The sequence below is a fragment of the Lagopus leucura genome, unplaced genomic scaffold (genome assembly GCF_019238085.1).
Source record: "Lagopus leucura isolate 7727_CA_CO unplaced genomic scaffold, USGS_WTPT01 Super-Scaffold_100001, whole genome shotgun sequence".
Lineage (NCBI taxonomy): Eukaryota > Metazoa > Chordata > Aves > Galliformes > Phasianidae > Lagopus > Lagopus leucura.
The window spans coordinates 41,308,008-41,332,120 of record NW_024962262.1 but is presented as its reverse complement, the minus strand read 5'-3'; the positions used below and the strand labels follow the sequence as shown (position 1 = coordinate 41,332,120).

The window sequence follows — 24,113 nt, the reverse complement described above, 5'->3', positions numbered from 1 at the left end:
TGTGTGGAACAAAGTAGAGCTAAAATCTTGTATTTTCAGTAGTGGTTTCTAATTCATTAAATTATCATATCATTGGTTTTATAAATCTGAAATTTATACATTTCACTGAAGATGGGTATGTACTGTTCTATTAGATTTTGAGAAAGAACTGACCAACAATTTTAAAGTGTGCTAAATGCATGATTGCATATTTTCTGTTTAATCTCAGAGAATTATCTGTTGGGGTTTTTTGTTTGTTTGTTTGTTTCCCAAGGCATATCTTTTGAGACAGTGCATTTCTTTGTTACTGTATGTGTTTTAAATCGTAGAATCATAGAACCCTTAGCATTGGAAGGGACCTCGGCCATCTAGTCCAGCTCCCCTACAGTGAACAGGGACACCACAGCTAGATCAGGTTGCCCAGGGCATGATCCAGCCTGGCCTTGAAAGTCTCCAGGGACAGGGCTTCCACTGCACCTCACCACCCTCACTTTAATGGACATTTTCCTTATATCTAACCTAGATCTACTCTCTTTGAGCTTGAAGCTATTTCTCTTTGTTCTATCACCATAGATATTGCAAAAGAATTTATCCCCTTCTTTCCTGTAGCTCCCCTTTAGGTACTGAAAGGCTGCTATCAGGTCACCTCACAGTCTTCTTGAGGCTGAACAGCCCCAGTTCTCTTTGTCCTCATAGGAGAGATGTTCCATTCCTTGGGTCATTTTTTTGGCCCTCCTTTGGACGCATTCCAACAGGTCTTCGTCTATGTACTGAGGACTCCAAATCTGGACGCAGCACTCCAGGTGAGGCCTCACTAATGCAGAGTAGAGGGGCAGGATCACCTCCATTGACCTGCTGGCCACGCTTCTTTTGATGCAGCCCAGGATATGGTTGTCTTTCTGGGCTGTGAGGGCACATTGCTGGATCATGTTCAGCTTCCCATCCATCAGTACCCCCAGGTTTTTTACAGCAGTGCAGCACTCAGTCCTTTCACTCCCCAGTTTGTATTGGTAATAGGGTTTATCTTGACCCAGGTGCAAGATCTTGCATTTGGATTTGTTGAACCTCATGAGGTTCACCTGGACCCACTGCTCAAGTTTGTCCATGTCCCTCTGGATGGCATCCTGTCCCTGTGGTGTGTCAACCGTACCCTACAGCTTGATATTGTCAGCAAACTTGCTGAGGGTGCACTCAACCCCACTGTAGATGTCAAATTTCTACTTTTTTAATTATGAGAATACAAACATATTTTAGCTAGCATGTGCTTTAACAAGGCTTAATTTAAGTGATAGCTTGACTTTTAACTTTATATTTCTCTCACTTTGTATTATTTTGCAAGCATGTATCTTCAGTATTTCTACTATGAAGTTGTTAAATCTGCAGAAAAAATGTCATCTGAAATATGCTTCCAAACTTCTTAGTATTCTCCACAAATTTGAAGTAGTCCCATTTATCTCTGTGCTGTAGGATTGTTCCTGATGCTGAAGCTTGTGAATTGGTGTAATAAAAATAGTTGAGAAATACCGAACTGACAGAAGTTCACCTCGGTGCAGAAGAGCTTGTCTGAGACCTGCAGCTCTCCTGAGATGGGATAGGGATTATGACACCCACATGGGTGTCTGCAAAGGGTGAATCACATAAATATCCTGAGTTGGGAAGGACCCACATGGATCACTGAGTCCAATTCCTGGCTCTGCACAGAACCATTCAAAATCCAAACCCTACGTCTGAAAGCATTGTCCAGATACTTGAACTTGGTTTGATGCTGTGACCACTGCCCTGGGGAACCCATACCAGGGTCAAACCACCCTCTGATGAAGAACCTTTCCCAAGCCCCCATCCTCACCCTCCCCTGACAGAGCTCCATGCCATTCCCTTGAGTCTTATCACTTTCACCAGAGAGCAGAGCTCAGTGCTGCCTCTCTGCTCCCATTGTAAAAAGCTGTAGGCTGCAATGAGGCCTCCCCTCAGCTCCTCTGCTCTGGGCTGAGCAAACCGAGAGAACTTTCACCATTTTCATAGTCCACCTTTGGATGCTCTCTAATAGCTTTATGTCCTTACACTGTGGCCCCCAAACCCACACCCAGTGCTCAAAATGAGGCCACACAGCACAGAGCACTGTGGCACAACCCCTTCCCTTGTCCGGTGGCAGTGCTGGGCCAGATGCATCCCAGGTCACAGTTGGCCCTAGCTCTCTAGTCTGTCGGGATATCTCTGCAATCTCCCTACCCTTTAGGGAGTCAAAAGCTTCTCTGACTTTAGTGTCATCTGGAAACTTATTTTGTATATATTCAAGCCCTTTATCCAAGTCATTGACGGATTAAAGAGAACTGGCCCTAAATGGAGCCCTGAGGAATCCTATCTTGTGACTGGCTGCCAGCCTGATGTAACCCTATCTACTATAATTCTTTTACTGAGCCATCAGCCAATGATTCGTCCATTGCATTATGGTTTTTTTTTCTAGCAATAAGGATACTGTGAGAAACAGTATCAAAAGCTTTGCTGACATTTGAAAAGGTTATATCAACTGGGTGAAAGAGGATTTCCTCCTAACTCCAGAGTGGTGAGTGTGAGGAAGTGCTGGTCATTAACAGGATGGAACTGTTCTCCTAGAAGCAAGCTTCCCATGTTCATTTCATTGCAGAGGAGTTATAATATTATTAATTCAGTGCAGTCCTGTCATAAGTCACTGCAGAAAATTAAAAAAATAATAATTTAAAACAACCACCAACAAAGCAGTACAGTAAGAATTAAAAATAAAAATAATTTTTAAAAAAGTTGGCCTATATTTTAATTTGTTTCAATTATGTTCCCTCTTTTACCCTACTGACACTCCATCTAAAGTCTGTATTTTTCAAAACTGAAAAATGGTTCAAAGGCAGCACTGCTACTGTGGGAGATGAAGCTGTGTGCTTGAACAGTGTCATCTTCTGGGATCAAGTCTATGTCTATCACTTTTCTTTCTAAGAGTTTACATGTAAGTTCACCTCTCTTTCTCAACTGCCCTCCACCTCAGATGTATCATTTCCAAATAGACTTAATGGCTGGCACGTAGCTGTCAAGGCTTTGGAAATAATGGTGTTCCTTGTCACAGCTTCTTGGAGCATCTCTTGCCCCAGTTCAGATCCTTTTTCCTAAAACAACTTCTGATTCCTTAGTATTACTAATTTATTCTTCCATAGTGAATGAAGTGAATCAAGATTTACTGTTCACTTTCCTTTGTTAAAAATTGATAGCTTTACCTTATATAAATATAAAAACAAGGAAAAGGAAAAAATATATATGTTCTTTATTAATAGCACAGACCAGAAAAGACTAGAAGTAAACTGTTAACCAAACAACTTCATAACACTAGTATTTGAAGGAGGGCATCACAGATACTAGCTTGTGGGAACCAAGGAACCCTCAAGCACCCATGTTTCCCATGCATTGACTGTGACTTCTACATTCTTTGCTTCAGACCTGGTGGAGGGTTGGTGGGTTTTTGTAACTTCATGATAACAATTTTCCAAGGCTGAATGCAGAGAATTTGAGTGGTGGCTGTTTCCCACCGAGAAGATAATAACAAGAGTATACTGTGCAGATAGCAGAAATTCTCCTTGAGACGGAGGCTTGCCAGTCATAACCCAGCGAGGGGGCTGTGCCCATCACCAGGCTGTGTGAGTCCCTGCCTTCTCCACACTGACGTAACGTGCTCTTCCCCTCCATGCCTTTCTCAACATTCCTCTACCAGGGTGCTCTCATTCCGATCCAGCTACTTTCAGCTGGTTTATTTTTTCATTTCAATTATTCGTGTTGTCAGCAGTGCTTTAAGGCACTAGTGTTCTTGATGCTGTGGAGAAGGCTATGTCCTGTTGTTAATTAGCTATTTTCTGAAATCATTTTCAACTGTCAAGGATTAGATACTCAACTGGGAATTGAAGTCATCAGTTTTCTGGGACAGGAGTTGAGAGAAGTTATAAGTTAAACAACTGAAAAGCAGCTTCCTATGTCTAGTCTTTTGTTGGATCTATTGCCTTGCCATTTCTCATGTATTTTCAAAATACATTTCATCTTTTTCTTTCTTTTTTTTAATCTTAATTTGTTGGGGAAAGTTTGGTTTAGGAGGGCCTTCTACAGAAATCTTGTAACTATTTTTCATAAAATAAGTAAAATACTTCAAATTTCTGTTATAGTTTCAAATCTAAGATATCCATTTCAATGTCTAGACAGCCCTTTATTAGTAAAATAATTGGGAAATTGCAACAGATGAATGTTCTTTCAAAAGTACAGTAGTTTAATTGAATGCTGAAAGGAAATAGTTTTGATTTTTCCTTCTCTGTCCACAGTGTATCATAGTTAATAACTCAAATGCTTTTTCTATGATGCTTCATTAAAATTCTTCTTGACTTGCACAGTCTCCACAAGGTTACTAAAATGTATTCTTTTAGAATTCGTTCCACTTTCTCAAGGTATCTGCATGAACTACATGAAATCATCAATACCAAGAAGAACATGGAAATAGACAGGGTTGTAGGTTTTTTTTGCTGTTGCAGGTGGGTTAATATCTATGGAACTAATGTTACATTAACTGACCAATGTAACTAGGAATAAGTTTTCAGTGATCTCTAGTACAGTACTTGTTACTGCATATGTATCCCCTGATACATATTCTTTCATCCTCATTAAGACAAATTCATGTATATTCTCCATTTCAAAGTCTGCTTTGGGTTTCTTGTTAGTTCAGAGGTGGCAGGAAAATAAGAAGAAGAGTATGGCCCAAACTCAGAAGCATGCATGAAAGGCTGAAAATCTCCGTCATCTGGCTTTCTCTGACTTTTTATCCAAATCTCTCATTTTAGGTGCATTTCAGTTGTTCCTCATGCCAGAAAATAATGAAATGATCAGTGTGTGTTCAGAAAAATAAAAGTCAGTTTTCTCTCAGGAGTGCTTGCTAATGTCTTGCTGTGGAAAGATGTAACTCAACAGCAGAAACTTCGGCAGTGTAGTTCAGAATTGCACGTTCTGCATAACAAGTAGAGTGACAGGTCTGCCAGGGTTTTAGCCAAGATTATTGTAGTATTGTAGAACCAGAAGTCTAGCTTTCTTCATCTGTAAAGATGAGAGAGACCTCACACATACCCAAACATGACTGCAGCAAGCACACAGCTAGTATTTCCACAGGCAGATAGTCACAGACTTGCATCTTTGCTGTTGTTAATAACACAGGGTCAACTGGAGCAGCTTATTCAGTTAGTCTTAATTGTTATCCAGGCCAACTGGGGGTTACTAATCTCTAAGCTGTAGTCACTTCACTGTCTACATTATGACAGTGTACCGAGTGCTGTAGCACTTAATGATATAGTTCAGTTTGTGTGCTTTCATATAACAAGTGTCCTTTGACTCTTGACAAAAAATATAAATATATAGATGTTAGCTTGCATAGAAGAGCTAGCATTGGTTCTTTACAGCAGCTAAGCTCTCTAAGATGCAGAGGAAGTGAGAAAATTAAAGTTGAAACATTTTGTCATGGACAAAGCAGGGAGGGAGGTCAAAGGTACGCAGGAGCCACATAAACACAAAGTGTATTTGTTACTGTCTGTCAAAAACACAGAAGATTGGTGCTGCTAGTGGCAGCTGAGGTCATTTCAGGTACCCACTAGATCCAGGACGTTTTAGTCTAGGACACAGATATTTCAGGGTCAGTTCATTTTTAGGAAAGGTGGAATAGCGTCAAATTTATTTCCTACTTCCTTTCATCCTTGCTTGTAGCAGTCAGGGTAAAGCAAGAGAGGTGTACTAGCAGAGGTTCAGGGTCATGGTTAACCTGTGGACTACACCATTCTGTCCTTTTATCACCAACAAACCAAATCTCCCTGTCAATAAAGGCAGTTTCTCCCATGAGGATGCTGGAAGCACCTCTGTAGGTGAATAATCACAAGTTCATGAAGACAACACAGCACTGATTTCTTTGAGATAACTAATAGTGCTAGAGATAACTAATAGATAACTAATAGACTGCGTTTTTTGCCAAGAAGGTGCCAATTTGACAAAGCTTGGAGGTACTCCAGCATTAGAATCTGAGGTACTGAAAATGAGCTCCTTGAACTGAAGCCTGTAACCAGACCCCAGTGATGAGACTCAGATTAGTAGTTGCAAGAAATTTTTCAGCAACCCGTTATTCCCGTAGAATGCAAAGGCTTCTTCTGTTGTTTCTCCTGTTTTGGAAGGCTTATCTGTTCCTCCAGGTGAGATGCATTTGCTGTTAGAGAACAACCGTAGCTTTCTCCTGAGCCTGTCAAACCAGTTGTTCTCCTTCAAGGAAGAATTATTTGCCATTACAGTTCAGTAGTATTCTCACTCCCTTAGTATCTGCAGATTAAAAAGGAATAATGGATCAAAAAGAATGATTTGCTCTGATTATCATGCTGATCTTTTGGTGAAATAACTATGTAGCCCACATTGTCTAGAGTGAAAGGTTTAAAAATTTCCTGTTGGTTTTGAAATCAGTGTTTGAAATAATAAATAGGCTTTCCCCATGAACAGCTGTAGAACAGTCAGTCTGTTAATGATGTTCTCCAGAAAGTTTCCCATGAGTGATGAGATTTTGGAATCCAGAGAAGATGTGTGGGCACACTTGGCTACCTCAAACCAAGTATAATGGAAAAATTAGATTTCATAATGGATCTGCAGAACTATACCTTCCTATTCAAGTTAACATGCCTATCTTGTCTATCTTCTGGACAGCTCTTACAAGTTACATTGCAGTAAAAGAAGATATTTTCAGCACGATGATATAAAACTATTTACTTCAATATTCAGTGGAAAATATTTTCTCTTCTGTCTGATTTAAAAAAATAAAATAAAATAAAATAAAAAATCCCCCAAAAAAACCTTTTGTGAAACTTCTCCAAGTAATTGGTTGCAATAATAATTTTTCCCAAATCGGTTAACTTCCCTGTATCTAGTTGATTCTACTTCTAGTACTGTCAAATTATAAGAATCTTCTGCATGCAGAAGACAGGAAGCTTTACTGTGTTATATAAAAGAAAAGAGTTGACAGTTTCAGTATTTCCGCTTACTACCTAAGGATGATAGGACCTCTCATAGACTACTTCTTGTTTTGTAGACAAACCTGATGTGAAGCCAGACTCACCATCAAAGTGATTGTGTTAGAGTGTGATGCTAGCAAGCAACATCCGCTGGAAGACCTATAGTTCTTGTAGGTTCAGAGTAAACTGTCTCAACAGCCAGCTTCAGCAGAATCTCAATTTCTGAAATTTGTAGACTGTCCGTGTTGATACTTACATTCATGTTCACAAATCATGTAGAGAAAACAGTTGTGCAAACTCCATTCAGATGATTTCACAGCACCCCGCTAATCATGAGACCCATCTGGCCAGAAATATTAGGAGAAAAATAGATGTCACTTATTCTGCATCAACAGTGTCTCTTCAGAGTGCTGCACACATCTGGCCCAAAGCCCCCAGTCCTTCCTGGTGGTTCAGAGCCAGTCATCTGGCCTTCCTGGGAACTCAGAGACCATCCCAAACTGTACATTCCTTGGAGCATGAGGGAGCACCGAGTCCAATGTACAGGCTGCTGGCGGCTTATTCTGGACTCCTGGGTTGGGAAGGTATCTTAACACAAAACTTGCTTAAACAGTTGCAGCCTCTTTAAGAGATTTAGCTTCTTTCTACAACTGAAATAGCCAGTAGTAACTTATATGTGAATGATCAAGATGATTTTGATATCTGTTCCCACCACAAAAATAGTTACAGTTTTGTTTAAACAGAAGAAGAGCACAGAATGGAAAAATTGGCATGCGATAGACTGAGTTCCTGCAGGGCTTTTAATTTTCACATACTCTTAAACTCATGGAGCCTAATGAGCTTAACATTTTGGCCAGTTGCACAATTTAGAAGTTTCAACAGTGAATGGTTTTTGGACAGAAAAAAAATGTTCTCACAAATATGAAGAGTGAACAGATGTTACTATTGGTGCTTCCAACGCCTACTGACAGAAAACATCTGTGTTGAACTTCCTGAATTTTAGGATCTTGAGAACACTCCCACACACCACCAAAAGCCATTTGAAAACAATTGGGCTGGCAGATCAGTTTTCGGGTCTATTACTAAATGTTCCAATAGGAGCAGGTGCTGCTTGTTGTCTTGTCTCTAGGAGCCTGGCTGGCCAAGCAGCAGCCGTACCACTGCCCAAAACAGGACCACCACCCTTTGCTATCTGACATTTTAGGATTTTACATGGGCTGTGATTTAGTAAAAGGCATAAGGAACGGCTGATTCTAGTATTGTGACTCTAATAAAACAAGTTGAAAGGATTAGAAAAAAAAAAGTATAGGTACTAGCAGATTCAGAGAATTACCACGCATTGCATGTTGCCATAGAAAGAGTCTGGCTTTTGTAATCCTGTCAAAACCCATGCTGAATGAACAGAATTTTCTTCTGTTTTGAAAACATACTCATTGTGCTAAAAATGTCAGGCATTTGCTGTGCCTCAAAATATTCAGTCCAACATTTGATAGGTACCATAACCAAATTCTGCCCTTTTGTGTAAGCATGATACAGCAGCTGTCACGATGTAACTGGGAGTTCCTCCTGCTCCACACCCTTCATATTAATATTTGTCTGCTTGGAAGAGCAAATTTGGCAAGGTGGTTTTCCTCTCTGGTGATTTCTTTTGTTGACTAAAATCTTGTCTTCTCCAATTAATAAAATGCTAATGAATGTTTGCAAGAATAAATCAATGTCATTTTAGAGCTCTGTAAAACATCACTAGTTCATGATCTCAACTTTACTACATGTTTGATTCAAAGTAGCATCTCTAAGTTATTTTAGTTAACTCTTCTTTGAATACTGCTTTTAGTTGGAACTAATATTACAAACCAGTAAAAGTATATTTTTTCTGGTTTTATAGCTGTGTTAGATTGATGCTCTCCATTTTACCAACATAAAATGCCATTCATCACACTTCCAGTCTTGTGCTAGTCCAAAGTACCTGACACAGAGTGAGGCCAGCTCCAGTTCTGCTCACTTTTCTGATCTCTATACGTGAAGATTTCCCCATGATCCCCATGATCCTCCCATACAAAAACCTTGGCAAAGCTGTAGTTAGTGTTAAATGTAGTTAGAAATTTTGTTCTGCCTTAAAAAAAAGATGATAGAAACTGAGCTGAGAAGCTGTGCAGAGGTGGTGACGTTTAAGTAACTTCTGCTAGCCTAAAAGAAATATGTTTCTGCGTAACCAGAAAGAAAGAAAGAAAGGTAGGGGCCAGATGATATAACTGGAATAAATTAATATGCTCTTGACTACATGTCATTATCGTCATCTGATCACTTTTTTACACTGAATCATTTCTAATTTCCAAGAAAATCCCACTGATTTGCATCACTGCCTGCCAAGTTCAGTAAATTTATTGTATTTACATCCAGCTCTTTTTTTCAAGCAGCATGATCGTCATGCTGAAGTTTATATCCTCATTCTAACTGTCAAATGTACAGTTCTGGAGCCTGATCGTTTGGGATGTTTTTGCCCAGTTTAGAAAGCAACAATATGGAGGTCAACATTTGTGCTAGGGACCTAAGTTCTTATAGACAGTTAAGAAAAACTGGTACATTGAATGTGTATTCATCTGACCTAGTTTGAACATCTGCATTAGGCTGCATCATGCCAAAAGATGTCACCCTCATCTGTAGGGACATTGGGATGACTACACTGAATGTAGGTAGATAAATGTCTACATGTGTTCATTAAATACAATCCTTTTACCAAAAACAAACACACACACACACACACAAAAAAAAAAACTCCAACCATATCCCTTTCAAGGCCTTCCAAATCCTACTACATAATTCATATCACCAGACAGTATATTTACTAATATATCTCAATTCTGATTCTGTATTACCAAGGCAGTAAATTACCAGGAAATTATGATGTGAATTTACAGCTAGCACTGACATACATGCTGACCCTACTACAGCTGACTCCTCAGTCGTGCTGTGTTGGTAGGAGACTTCCTATGTACCACACAGTAAGAAGATGAAAGCAGGCAGGCTCTCCAGATATCTGGTGCATTGCAGACCTTGCAAACCCAAGATTCCTGCCCACCTCATAGTATTTTTGTGCATCCACACTTCAGCAGGGATGCCACTCTGGATTTCAGAGCTATCCCCTCACTGACTCTACAGACAGAAAAGCCCTTTCCTTCTTGCCTACTGCTTCCTGCTCTTATCTTCTCCTTCTTCCTCTTCTCCTTTCTTCCACACAATGACCTTTTGAAGACTTGGCATGGAAACTCAAGAGAAGTTTTGTCTAGATTTGCCCTTATTGATGTTTGCAAAGCATGATTCCAGTATCATTCTTCCTGCAGCAGCTCTGCAAAGCACAGAAAGCATTTCTGACATGTGCTTGTATGTGTTTTGTGACATGAAGAAACTTCTAACTGGTTCTTTCTGAGTGTTTGACCGACATTCCAATGCATGTTTTCTTTTTTGCTTGTTTTATCTTTTTGGGTGACATAGCAACTTTCTGGAAGATCACAAATTCATCAAAGTGTGGGAACAGAAAACAGTACAAAATTATTTCATTTACTGACTACAAAAAAAAGACTGTGGTTCTGGTAAAGAGAATCCTTTCATAGTTCTTTTTTTTAAAGAAGACTTAATGTTTATCCCTTACTTAACAAAGAAAGAAAAAAAAAAGCCAAAAAAACAAGAACCTCCTGCAAGCTGAATCACTACTTTGGAATTAACATTAATGTCATTCGGTCACTGCTGTCCTGAGAGAAAATGTCACAGGTCCAGACAATGCAGCTGAAAGAACAGCAAATTTTACCATGCCAAACTATCTTCATTTTTCAGTTATTTTTAACTTAAAGTGAACTTTCTAATTTTTGTTTACTTTTCGATATAAATAAAATGGCTTTTTAACAAATGAGAAGAGGAGCTTTTTCTGAGAAAAGGAGCTGGAATGTGAAACTCAGCAAAATACCCTTCTGTAAAGTAGGAGAAGATAAATTAAAACTAGAAATAACCATTAGCTGTGGCCCTGTTTCCAAAGCCTGCTGACTCTGTCGCTGCTACTCCATGTTTTAGCACTGGAAACTGTGCAGTCTGATACACGTGAGAAAGATCTGTCTATATTCAGGCAAGCTTTTTTGTGTCCTAGAGGACCAGGCCCTTCTGTTACATGAAATAAAAGGTGAACATAGGCCCTTCAGGAAGCCATGCTGCACTGTCAGGAAAGCTGCCTCTTCTGCTGCCTTCTTCCCTACCTTGCAGGCCTGGCCTGCTGCCTGCTGCAGGAAAGGGACACAGTCACAGCCTTGAGGAGTTAGAAATCAAATGGTTGCCATAACGTGTGTGCTAACTAGCTTACACAGGGAAGCTTTGAAAGAAAAGTGTTTTAAGCTCAGTTTATTCCAGTAATCACTGAAAAATGTGGCTAAAAGAGATTCACACTTGAGGAGAAATACCACATGCTCTGCCCATCTCACTCTCTATACCACAGCTGGGTTTATGAGCTTATTCCTTTGAGCTGAGGGGAGCACCAAGGCCATCCATTTTCAGTTAGACTCGAAGATTGCTTTAATGTGCCTACTTCTATGAAAGCTGTCTAAGGGAACTGCAAAATCCCTAAATTTGCTATCAAAAAAACCCCAACTTTTCTATGTCTTTCCTGAGAATCACACCTTTAATCAGCTGAAAATTTTCCCATTTTCCCTAAAACTGATTTTATTCCCTGGTGAGTTGCTTTTTATTCTGCTAGTTTCAGTCTCTGGCTAGCGGGGCTGCATCTAGGTTCTTGCTGTCATTTCCTTTACCCATCCATCCTCTGTGGTCACTGTGCCAGACTGAGCCCTCTCACGAAAGCCCCAGCTCCCTCTTGTCCATCACAGTCAGATCCCCCTTCCTGCAGGAAGTGAACTTGTCCTTTCACAAATGACCTTTCTAAAATGTCAGGGAATTAACCTCCTTTCTTCTTGTCCACTGTTAAATAAATTATGTCCTTCAAGGGTCATTTTCGTGTGGGGAATACTGAATCATCACATTCCATGTACAAAATAAGCAGTTACAAAATAAAAGTCCGTAATATAGTGGTGTGGGCTCAATGACCATGAAGCTCCATAGTAATTCTGGTTTTGTCCATTTCTTCATTACTGCAGATAACTACTTTTCTCCTTTCTTCATATCTAAACACTGGTGAGTTTCTCGTCAATTCATGATGATCAATCTTGTGTTTTAAAATCTTTGGAACAGGATCTGTCATTCATTGTGCCTTTATTTCTATAGCACCCCAAAAAATTGATTGCTCTCAAAATTCGCACACTTTCCTTTACGCACGTAAATTTAGCAGTAAATGGGAAAGAAGAAAGTATTGCAACATGACATCTCTTTCGTTTGGCTGGTTCTTAAAAGAACTGGAAATTAAAGTTCAAGCTGTAATACGCGAACATTCAGTACAGATCTAAAAGTCTGTTCAGGATCTTCTCAAGTCCACTGGGACTGAATTGCAAAATACAGTTATTAAATTCAATGACAACCCTGACAGCATTTTCTTTCATGCACGTCAGTGGACAAGGGACGATGTATATACAACACTGCAAATATTTTCTGGGAAGATTTCCTCCAGGCTTCCTAAATTTCTGACCTTTGCTCCTCCCTGTAAATAGCTTTTGCACATGACTGTGCTGGCCACAGGGATTGTATGAGACCTCTTCCAGTCAGCTGGAGTCTCCAGAGGAGCAAGGCAGGGACTGCCTGTTTGGGAGTATGTCCTGATACTGGCAGCTTTGTAAATTCATCTGAATTTTAGAGGAAGTTTTATAACAAGAGCAAAGAGGAATGTAAAAATCTTCATTGGTCTATAAGGCATTGCATCCATCCACTTTTTCCCTTTCTTTTTGCATGCTCCCTCTGATATTCTTTGCCACAGAATACCAAAAGCCTCACAGCCCTAGCCTGTTAGTCCTGTGGCAGCAAGTGGCAATGATACCATGCTCTGCATACTGGAAGAGTTCCAGTTCCCCCAGCAATATGCAAAGTCTTCTGCTGGAGAGCCCTTTGGGCCATAACACATCTCTGCATTGCTTTATCATGTAAAATCATGCACCAGAGGAAGTGCTTTGTGAATTATCTAAAATACAACAGCCAGGGATATCATGTTTCCCTATGCTTGCCTTTTTCTTTTTTTTTTTAACCTGGAAATTTATTCCAAACATCATTTCTTGGCCTTGGAGAATTTTCTACAATTTCTGAACTTCCAGGAGCACAACCAGAGCAGTAACGTGCATGGCATGTTTCACACAGGGGAATTCCAGACTCTAATAAGCTTTATTTGACTAAACCTTTCAAATTTATTGTCTTTGCTTAAATCTCCTTAATGACCTTTGCAAAAGAGTGCGCATTCTAAGGTCATTTGCTAATGAAAAAGGGACATACTTGTTCAACAAAAGATTTAACATAAAGAGAGCAGAGGAAAAGCTGACATGTCTGAGTTAGCTAAGGTTAATAAAGCTAATTCAGTTAACAAGCCAGGATGCTAACTGACTGAAGAACTCCACACACTGTCATGATATTAACTAATTCTTCATCTCTAGCATCATGATAGTTCCAGAATGATCAATTATCATATATTTATTGCAAATAATGTTAAATTATCCATCTACATCAACCCCAGTTCCTCAACCATAACCAAGGAAGGCATGGGAAAGGGGTGCTGGCATTGCCCAGCTCTCCTGGTTTCCCATGCCTTGTTTACTTATTTCTTCATACTAGATAGGAAAATGGGGGTGCAAGTGGAAATGATATTTGGCACAGTTCAGAGAGGCAGCAGTTTCCCACACAACGCTACCTTTTCAGTATGCAGAATCCATGACTTCTTTCTTTGTGGAAGGAAATTAAATGTTTATCTTCAGAACTTCTCAAAATTAAGTTGAATTCAGACATCTAAAATTGAATTTGAATAATTTTTATCTGTTCTTTGCAAGTATGCAGGATATGTTTTCATCATTATTAAGTGTTCCTTTCCATATCTGGGTATAAGGGAAGGATAAATTGTCTCAAGTTATTTAGGCCTTACATCTTTATAGGTATGATGGAATATTTTAACTAGATATTTGCATAAGAATAGATACACTGTACTTAAAAAATTTGCATTTTTAAAAATGAATTAAATACCCATTATTTCCCTTAAAAAGGCATTTCCACAGTGTATGCTCATTTGTACTCTCTCAAGCCCGTTATACTTAAAGGTAGATAAGAAAAAGTGGCATCAGAAAAGATTTTTGGTTTTTTTTTCCTGATCTTGTGGCTTAGAAGCATTCCAGTGGTTCTAATCAACAGCTTTCTATCTCAGGCAAGTAGCTAAGAAAAGTGCAGCTGTTCTAGACATGGGTCTGCACCTCCATGGGTAACTTCTAGAGATTAACTGATTTTAAAAGACCCAAAACTGCTAAGGTAGAGAAAGGTGCATCTGCAGTTGCCAGCTGTGACTGGCATAAGGAAATGAGCTGCTGCTTACTCAGATGTGCATGTCTCCTGTCAACAGGAGTTGTACAGCATGTTTTATATGTGTCTTTATTTCTTCTCTATTTATTAAACTGATAAATGGAAAGACATCGGCCCGCTAAACATCAGTAATCCCCATGAGCAGGCTTACTTTAGGAGTAGGGAACTTGTATTAAGTTGTGCTTTGTTGTAAGCACAGGAGAGATTATCTTTCATGCTGACAGCTCAAACACTTAAATCCCTGTTGTCTTTTGGCAATGCTCCTAAACAATCAGTTCTGTCAAATTAATTGCAACAGTATAGCAAAGGATCCACACTGTCAGAGATCCATACTGGTTGCTTGTCCCTGAGGAACGACATGTATTTCATGCCTTATACTGGCTCATTCCTAGACTTTTTACAAGAAAGAAGAATTCACTGAGTTTTGTACAGAATTTGGTTATCTCATGTCCTTAGGAGGGACTTGTTTGATGTAATACATGGGTCTTAAAATATAAAAACGTACTCAAACTGTTGTTACAGCATTTTTTCACTAAACAAGTGTGGAAAATAGATTGTTTTTCTGTTGTTGTTGATTGTTTGTTTGTTTGTTTTAACTAGAAGTACACTATGTTTAAGTCCTGGTATTTATTTTGGACTTTCTGATAAGACAACTACAGCATATATAAAATATAGTTATATATAGATTGTTGAAAATGAAATGTTTAAATTGTGTCTCAACTGGGGCTATCCCTTATTAGGAGCATAAAAGTTTGCATAAAATCAGAAAACAACGTGCATTGGCTTGAGTACTGCTTTCTGAATACAAATAAAATGGATATCTTCAGGTTCATTTCTTTGAGTCTCCACACTGCCCTCTTTTATTCCTCCCATCTCAATTACATCTAATGGAATTGAACACAGAACATTCAAAGCGTCCTTCGATAGGGACATCTTTTAGGTCTTTCTTTCCAGGCACAGATGTGAGTGGGAAAAAAAAAGTAAGTTACTCCAGGAAGGTGGGATAGGAGAGATTTTCACTATTTTTATGCAACTGTGCCATATATTTTATCCCACAATGTTACTTTTGCATCAGTTCGTTTTATAAATACATATCTGCTTGTTCATGTTCTGCTGCTTCATGAGTTACTGGTGCTGTTGGGGAGTGGTCTGTGAAAATCTATTTGCATTTCTAAAATACTTTCATTAGAATCTGTTTAATTAGAGTGTTTTGGTAAATGGTGCTTTGTGCTATTTAAGCATCTCTCTTCAGAAAAGACCGTGGCTACTTACTGTTGGTGTCATTAGTGCAATGGGTACCCCAGAGCACAAAAAGCATAAGTTCCTTTGCTGATCCTGCATTTGGAACAGTTTTCAAATACATTGGTTCACAGATCTCAGCCATACTGTCACAGCCCCAGTACCTAAACCACCACTGTGTCATTTCAAAATGATTTTTTCTCCCTGTGATGAGCTTTGTGATGCTGGCAGTCAACAGAGGATGATTTTCAAACAATGTTTGAAGTGACCTTAAGAATGTCATTAAGGCTGTTCTACCAAACCAGTGCTGGAAGGGAGCTTTTAATGACAGGGAGCCCTCAACCTTTGTGGGTGCCCTAATGGCATATGTGTCAAGTCACTTTCAGGCTCCAGTGTTAAACAGAAGTATTGTCCCAGACAGGCAGAAATTCATGCCATTAAATATCAGTCTCCATTTGTAAGAAATGTCCCAATAAACAGATTTCACAGTTAAGCATATTTTAACTGCTTGGAGTGTAACTGATTATGTCTCATACCACTGAGAATCACTCTTGAGAAGTCATTCTGCTTATTCCAGAAAAAACACCTTTTTCATAGAGTAGCAGTGAATGTAGCAAATATTGATTTGATCTTTCATTTCCAAACAACGTGATCACTTTGTTGGAGTTTCTTTGTGTGGTGTCTACCTTCATCAAAGTGTCTGGTCTACTGGAATAAAAAAGGTTCTGTGTTTCATTTCTTCTGAAGAGGTTGACTCCACTGCAAGGAAGCTGAGCTGCAGCCGAGCTTCATGCATCTCAACTGTTCCTAAATAAATACTTTTTTATTACTTTTATCAGGGCCAGCCAGGACACCTTGGATCACAGGGGCTCCCTGGACCACCGGGATTGATGGGAATCCCAGGACTGCAAGGTCCTAAAGGTCACAAAGGTGAAAGAGGACATCCAGGAATAAGTGGACCCAAAGGAGAAATGGTAACTTTTGAATATCAGGTGTTTTAGCTAATGAGCAAAGTACTGGATGGAACATCATTTTAATTGTGCTGTTTCATTCTAGGGGCTAAGAGGAGTCACCGGTTTCCCAGGGGCAGATGGCATTCCTGTAAGTAGCTGGTTACCTCATGTTTAAGAAACCACCAACTGCAAATATGGCAGACTGTGTACCTTACAAAGGCTGCAAATGTGGCAGCCTTTGTACCTTAATGTGTCTGGTCTGAATTCTGTATCAGCCACATACACAGTGTTAAGCTAAGGGCATTTGCTGAAGTAAGTGGAAATGCAGATGCTCAACAACAGGATGAAATATGTGCTCCTGCTCATTCCCTCTGATAATCAAGGTCTGTTTGCTTTGTCTTATGGAGAAATCCCCTTGTAAAAAAAAAAAAAAGACAAAAAAGGAAGGAAATTCCCTGTGTCCCTAGAGATTACCCAGAAAAGTATGTTCTTTTATGGGAATAACGTGTGAGATAAGTACTTCACATCTCTTAGGCTTGTGAGCGAAGGACACCCCTGGGTCATGCCTTAATTATTTCAAAGCTGTAAAGCATGTAGAAAGACCAATAATTGTAACCATTGTTGTGTGGTTTGTATCTCATACAGCGTGCATGAGATGATCTTAAAAAAACTGTTTAGTATCTAACTTTGAACAAATTGTCCAGGTCCATGAATGTGAAACATTCAAAGAGGAAAACTGGGTAAAGTTCACAGCACAGTATTTTCCCAGCTTACACTTCTTTATATCTTGTGTCATAAAATAACAAAGAAATCTGAGTCATTGGAATCCCTGGACAGAGTTCCCAGGCTTGGGTTTCCTTTGTAGTGCTCCCTGACACCAGGGCCTTGCTCTGCAACCCACACATCCACATCCACTCAGCTTTCACCCTTTTTTGTTCCTGAAAAACTCTGTATTGAGTTTCAGGGCTTTCTCCTCTCTCCTCTCTCTCCTTATCACTCTTAGAAGAAAATCAGAAGACCTTCTTTCCTATTCCTATGCAAAATTCTGTAGCCTATAATTTCATTTACATTTTCATCATACTGAGTTGTTTTTCAGTGCTCTGTCCTCCTGCAAACATATCATTCTCCTGCAAAGCTCTGTGTTACTATGTCTGGATAACTTCTGCTGCCTGAGAAAGTTTTCTTCCTTAGTCCTGCTTCCACAACCTCTGCAATTGCATTGTCAGGAATAAATACCTTCAGATATTATTTGAATCTGCATGCTTATTTTGTGCTGCCTTCAAGCCCTTGCCCTTCCCATTTGGTTATGTTCACCAACCAGTTTTCCTAGGCCAAGGCGTAACACTGACCATCAGAAGGCAGATAGGCACATATATGAACTGCAACAGCAGAGTACTAGGATATCTAGGGTCTCTAGGGTCTAGAAACTGAGGAAGGATGCTGTGAACCTGACTCTGTTCCGTAGTGAGTAATGCAGGTACTTGATGGAGCTATGAAATGGCATGGACAAATTTCTTTTTCTTCTAAGCAAGGGAGCAGAAGCAAAGATAAAACCTGCTTTAGGTAGCAAAGAAGAAATAAATGTATTCTGTTTATGTTAGTTTCTGTTTTTCCTGACTGAGCCTCCTGGAAGAAAGATGATCAAGGGCAGAATTTCTTCCCATCAATCCCAATACAAACCAGTAGCAACTGCAATTAAGGTGAACATCAGTAGCGCAGTGGAAACCCATTAACTTTTCCCTGTTTTCCTGTATCTCAGAGGTTCAGTGTGGAGCTTCTACATTGCTCTCAGCACCCTTGGTTTGAGTGTCTGGTTTCTTCCCATCTCTGTACTTACAGCTTTGTCATGGCACTCAACCAAGCTCTAAAGACATCACTGATTTTTTCCTAGCTTGTAAGCTATTCAAAGCCAGTAATAAACCTTTCTTCCCACTCCTCCAGTATGAAGCACTGAAATTCTGAACAAACCCATTTCTTGGTGACTCCCTGCACAGAAGTTTCATCTGGCTTAGTTCTCTGCTTAACAGAGACTGTATTGAACATAGCTTTCTTACCCTTTCTGAAAGGTCCTTCACTACTCATGCTGTCTGGGGCATATGGTTCAAGCTGCAGCTATATTAAAAAAAGGCACTGTCTGTTTCTTTCTTTGAAAATCATAGTTTCCCATGGATCCAAGCCTTGGGCTTAATGTGAGAATGTCTAAATACTGTGTGACTACAGGAAAAGGAAAACTAGAAACAGATGGATAGATAAACACTTTTTTTTTCCTCAACAGGGTCATCCAGGGCAGCCAGGATCAAGGGGGAAGCCAGGTCATGATGGCTGTAATGGGACAGTAGGTGACCCAGGTGACCCAGGAACACCAGGACACTCTGGTTTCCCTGGTACCATTGTAAGTAGCTGACAGTAAATAAATACCTGAAGCAAAGATGACTACTGTAATGAATTTCACACAAGTGTGTGTTGGAAACATATGGAACAGGAGATCCCTTTTGGCCTAGCAGAGCATCAAGCATCCTTGTGGACCTACCACAGACATGCCCCATAATTCTTAGGGCTGACAGGTCTGCTCAGAGCTATACCTGTCACGCAGGTCCTGCAGGGAGATTACTTCAGGAAAACTGTACAGTTCCTGATGAAAGTAACTTTTTTCTCCCCTATCTCATACCCAACATACTGGCTTTCTGTGAAGCAGTAGGTAGGATCGTGCTGAGGTGAGCACTGGAGCTCCTGGATTTACTAGTCCATACGTCAGCCCTGATGAGCTGCTCCTCTTGATGTGATGTGCTCCTGGAATATCACAGTAACAGGGAGTTCTTCTCCCTGTATCTTAAATCCATGTTCTTATACACCGTGAGGGTTCATGCTTGTTTATAAATCAGAAACTTCCAGAGTTAAACACGGTCTCTACTTTTAAACAGTAACGCGTACATACTCATGAAAAGCCTTACAAATATTTTTTATTACTCTTAACTGATGATGTGTTCGCAGACAATATGAGATTTTACTCCTTTTTCGCTCACAACCAGGGAGTTCAAGGACCAAAGGGCCAGAAGGGGGAGCCCTATGTGCTACCGCCGGACATCGCCAGCCGACATCGGGTACGTGTGCAGCCCCTGTGAACTGATGAATTAGCAATCCATGCTCAGCAAGGTGTTGAGCAAGGTCAAATGGTGGAGAGTGAGTTTTTCTCACATTCCGGATGAAATGTTCCCAGAGACCCACTTAGATTCTTTGTGGGTTTTTCCAGCCAGCTTCTGCTCTCTGATTACAGCAAAGCCTATCTGATATTCATGGAGGTAATGTCCACCCATTGCAAGGACTTGTAGTCCTTCTGGATGGACTGCAAATGCAGTTGAGCAAATACAATAACCTGTCAACTGAAATTCTTTTGTAAGATTGTGCTTTTAAATACAAGTTCAAGTATTGTGCTTCAAGTATTATCTTCTTTATTCAATGGCTACCTTTATATCATTTGTGGCAGAGTCATTCCTGTGTTCAACTTTTGTCCATTAAATGATTCTATTTGATGTTATCACCCTTTCTTTATAACTTCCATGAAGGAATTTGGTTAACCTGTGATAAAATACGCTTCCATGTGTTGTTTGGTTCTATAGGAAACTCCAAGTATTCTTATGGATGCTTTTACATCCTAATCCATAAAACTTATTTTTTAATTATTTGTATCTTTTTTCAAATATATACTTTTGTATAACTTGAAAATATCTGATAATAATAAGTGCTTATATTAACTGTTAGAGTATAAATTGTGACAAATTTAAATACAAAGCATACACCTGATCTGTTCTGAGCACTTAATGGATCTGCTGAGTTCATTTGTATATATTTTGTGCCAGTGGTGAGTACCAAAATATATCTTTCTGTTGACATACTTGTAGCAGCCTATGTTTTTTTAATGGAATCTTCTCCTTTCAGAAACTTCTTAAGTTCCGATCACTTGTTAGCACTTAGTAATGATTACAGAACTGCTGAAGTATTTTGCAGTCAAAGATAGATACTTGCACCTGTACCATTTCAGAAAGGAAATGGTTCCACAAATTATTCCGTTAACTAAACTCAAGTAAACTACATATAAAAAAAACTTAAGATGCTATTCAAAATGATTGAAAGTGTCTGGACTGAAGACCACATTATTTATGGATGTTGGAAAGTCTTTGCAGTAGAACATTTTTGGATCCAATTTCCAAAAACATTTCAACATGTACTGCAGTTAAAATATGTGGTCACTGAAAACAGTATGTTCCAAGTGCTTTTCAGTGACTCAGAAGAGAATCAAAATGATTTGGTAATTCCCATGCAACTCATGAAAAATGGTCTTGTACATTTCATCTAACGTTGTATCTCTGATTCTGCTACTGGTTAGGTCTTTCAGAATGAACTAAACATGGTCCGTTGTCCATCTTAGCCTTGCAGTTTGGTTCCCTAACTTCCCTAGTCAATTTGGTACTCTCCAAATATATTGTTTGCAACTGTATTGTATGTAGAAAGTATAAAATCTATCTACAATAAAACACGTTAGATTATGTCAAAATATTCATTGAATGTGTCTGTATGTAAGGATTTGTACAGATTATATGTTATGATTATTTAAAATACCTTTTGTAATAAGAAAATGTAATGAGAAAATATTTTATTTCATTTTGTATATCTTGTTTAATGCATTTTTTACTTCTTTGTTTTCTCTAGGGGGAGCCTGGGGATCCAGGATTTGCTGGTTTTCCAGTAAGTAGTATTGTAGCAAATTATAATAAATTGTCAGTAGAAACTGTCATCAGAACAACATTAATTGATGCTTGTGTGTTTGTTTTTCTATTTAAAGGGAGCTCCAGGTACACTGGGTATTCAAGGACCTATTGGTCCAAGAGGAACGCCAGGAAGACCTGTAAGTATGTTTAAAATACTTTCTGTAGGAAATTATCCTAGTGGAAGAATCATGTCAGCAAGATCCATTATATTAGACTGCAAAGTAGCAAATGAACTGAAAAAAGAGGTTTAAAAGTAATAAGTATCTGTAGTTGGATACAAAACCTTGGAAAAAGCACTGAGACACTGATTCCACAGAGATCAGTATTGCACAAAGAATTGCAGTACTTTCTTTCACCTTGTATTGCCCAAGGCTCTTGATTTATATTGCATTTTTTTTTACTTCCTTGAGTGTCTTGTTTGAAAAGATTATTGAATGTAGCCCATTTAGGTATCTGTGACCCTCCACAGTGAGTTATCAAAGATATCAGAATCTAAATATATTGCTTTTCTGCTTGTAAATGGTATTTTATTAGCATTAGTTAACTTTTCTCATTAGTTTTTAGAAAACAATTTTATTTTTAAACTTTTTTTTTCAGTCATCTTTGTCAAAAGTCAATGCTTACAGCATTGGAGTTGACAACTGCTGCTGAATATTTCTCTGAGGAGATTGTGTTCTCTCCATATATCATTTTCTACATTTCTTATTTGCCACGGTTAATGATTTTATGGGTGAAAGCAGATGTTCAGATTCAGTGAACTTCGATTCTTTTAGGCTTGCTTTATTTTCCTGTAAGAAACCTCATAGCATTTGTTTTGTTTTTTTCCTGCTTGTTTTTCAACATTTTATTTTAAATCTGCTCTATATCACTGATTGGGGGGGGGGGGGACAAAAAAAAAACATAAACAAACAAAAAAAACCAGTGTTTAAAAATTCTAGGGCTAAGTTCATAGCATGCTAAACCTTCCCGAAGTTCATTTTCCACAGTGTCTGTAATATCATCTGGAGTAAGCTGTGCCATATATTTCTCCTTTGGATGTATTGAAGTGAGATCTCCATAGTTACTGTTTTTCTATAGTGGATCCTTGTATTTAATGAGCTTCACAAAGCCTGCAATGACTTGTATTCTCCCTGTACACTGTGGTGCAACCCATGATTGCAGTCATGCAGTCATGGCAACATCTCTTTTGAACACTGCCACTGTAGATGCATCCCCACTATCTCCCACTCTTAATAAAACTGATACATCTTTGTAATCTCTAAAGCTGTGATTCTCCTTTGGGAAGGACTTAGGAAATGCTTCCAGGTTTGTACTGCCCTTGAATCTTAGACCCCACATGAAGATGAATGTGGCTACCCCAAGTTACTGCAGAGCTTCCAAGTGGATGCCTGCACAGTGCATCTTACCTGTAGATCAGGCAATGGCTCGTAGACTGCTTCTCTAATCAAAACAGATCAAGACTGTAGTTTATTCACATGAAGATACAGAGCAGGACAGAAATACATAGCAAGTACAGTTCTTGCCAGAAAATTATGATTTACTTTTGCAAGTTGGGATTGATTTTTCATAACACAAGTTGCACCACCCTGGGGCTCCACAGGTAGACAGATCCATCTGCAGCTCTCTTTTATTATTCTTCTTATTCACCATCTTCTTCTCTGGAAAGTTCATGCTTCTTATTCATCCCACCTCTCCCACTGACTTTTTTTTGAGAGTTTAGAGCTCACTGAAGCCTGTTAACTACCATAATTAACTGAGGCAATGCAAGTTATCTTTCCAATTAATAGCTTTCCTACTACTTGTTCTGTAAAACTGTGGCAGCATTTTCTTTGTTACAGTTTCATTTCTCACAATTTTCCTTTGATACTATTCTGTACAACATTAAATTGGTAATCTAAGATGCTAATGCTGGTTCAGCAGCCTTTGCACACCGATGCTGTATCAAAACACCAGTCTAGTGTGTTGTGTCTAGTCTAGGTATGAACATAAAACAAGTCAGGATCCAAAAGCGTAAGTTCTTATTGCTTGAAATAAAAAATGGAATTTAATTATGTCTAAGCTAGGAGACTTTGTTAGGAGAGGTTATTGTATGACTTAGAAGAGTATTTTTCAGAGCAGTGATACTGTTTATGTGGTGATGTTGGTACACTAAGTGCTAAGGAATACACTGCCTTCCAAATACAGACTTTTATTTCCAGCACAGAGTAACTGAGCTCCTGCATGCATTGATTACCAAGCAACAAGTAACTTTCTCCCCCCTGTTGTGTTTCTCTAGGGACCACCAGGGCCCCCAGGACCGCAAGGACCACAAGTAAGTCTTTGTTTCTAAGTCATTACTGTTGATTTTGTGTTGCTAACGTTTATCCAAGACTGACTTGAAGGCAGTAAAATAAAGAACCACGGGCTGCTCCAAAGGCTGTGTAGCACAAGACTTTTTGTGTTGGCTGCATACCACAGAAAGTTAATCCTACGCTGGATCAGCTGCTCCGAAACAATTAAACCAGTTCTAGAGCCAGATTTTATTTGCTACTGTAGTCACAGTGGCTTCCCATGAGCAGAGAAACTTGGCCATCTGTACAATATTTGACTAGATCTCAGCTGAAAAAAATACATATCAGTTAATTTTTCTGACTCACCTGAGTATTTTTATTTAGTGTCCACTAAAA

At 39.1% G+C, this 24,113-nt stretch overlaps 1 protein-coding gene across 1 annotated transcript in view; it reads left to right on the top strand.

Moving 5' to 3' along the window:
* COL4A2 (collagen type IV alpha 2 chain) overlaps positions 1–24,113 on the top strand; it is a 138,011-nt gene that overhangs the window by 70,034 nt on the left and 43,864 nt on the right. Inside the window, exons 4-10 of the mRNA XM_042868499.1 lie at positions 16,568–16,702; positions 16,785–16,829; positions 18,957–19,073; positions 19,711–19,782; positions 21,389–21,424; positions 21,522–21,584; positions 23,723–23,758. Coding sequence (XP_042724433.1) covers positions 16,568–16,702; positions 16,785–16,829; positions 18,957–19,073; positions 19,711–19,782; positions 21,389–21,424; positions 21,522–21,584; positions 23,723–23,758 — 504 coding nt within the window. The remainder of the gene's footprint in view (positions 1–16,567; positions 16,703–16,784; positions 16,830–18,956; positions 19,074–19,710; positions 19,783–21,388; positions 21,425–21,521; positions 21,585–23,722; positions 23,759–24,113) is intronic.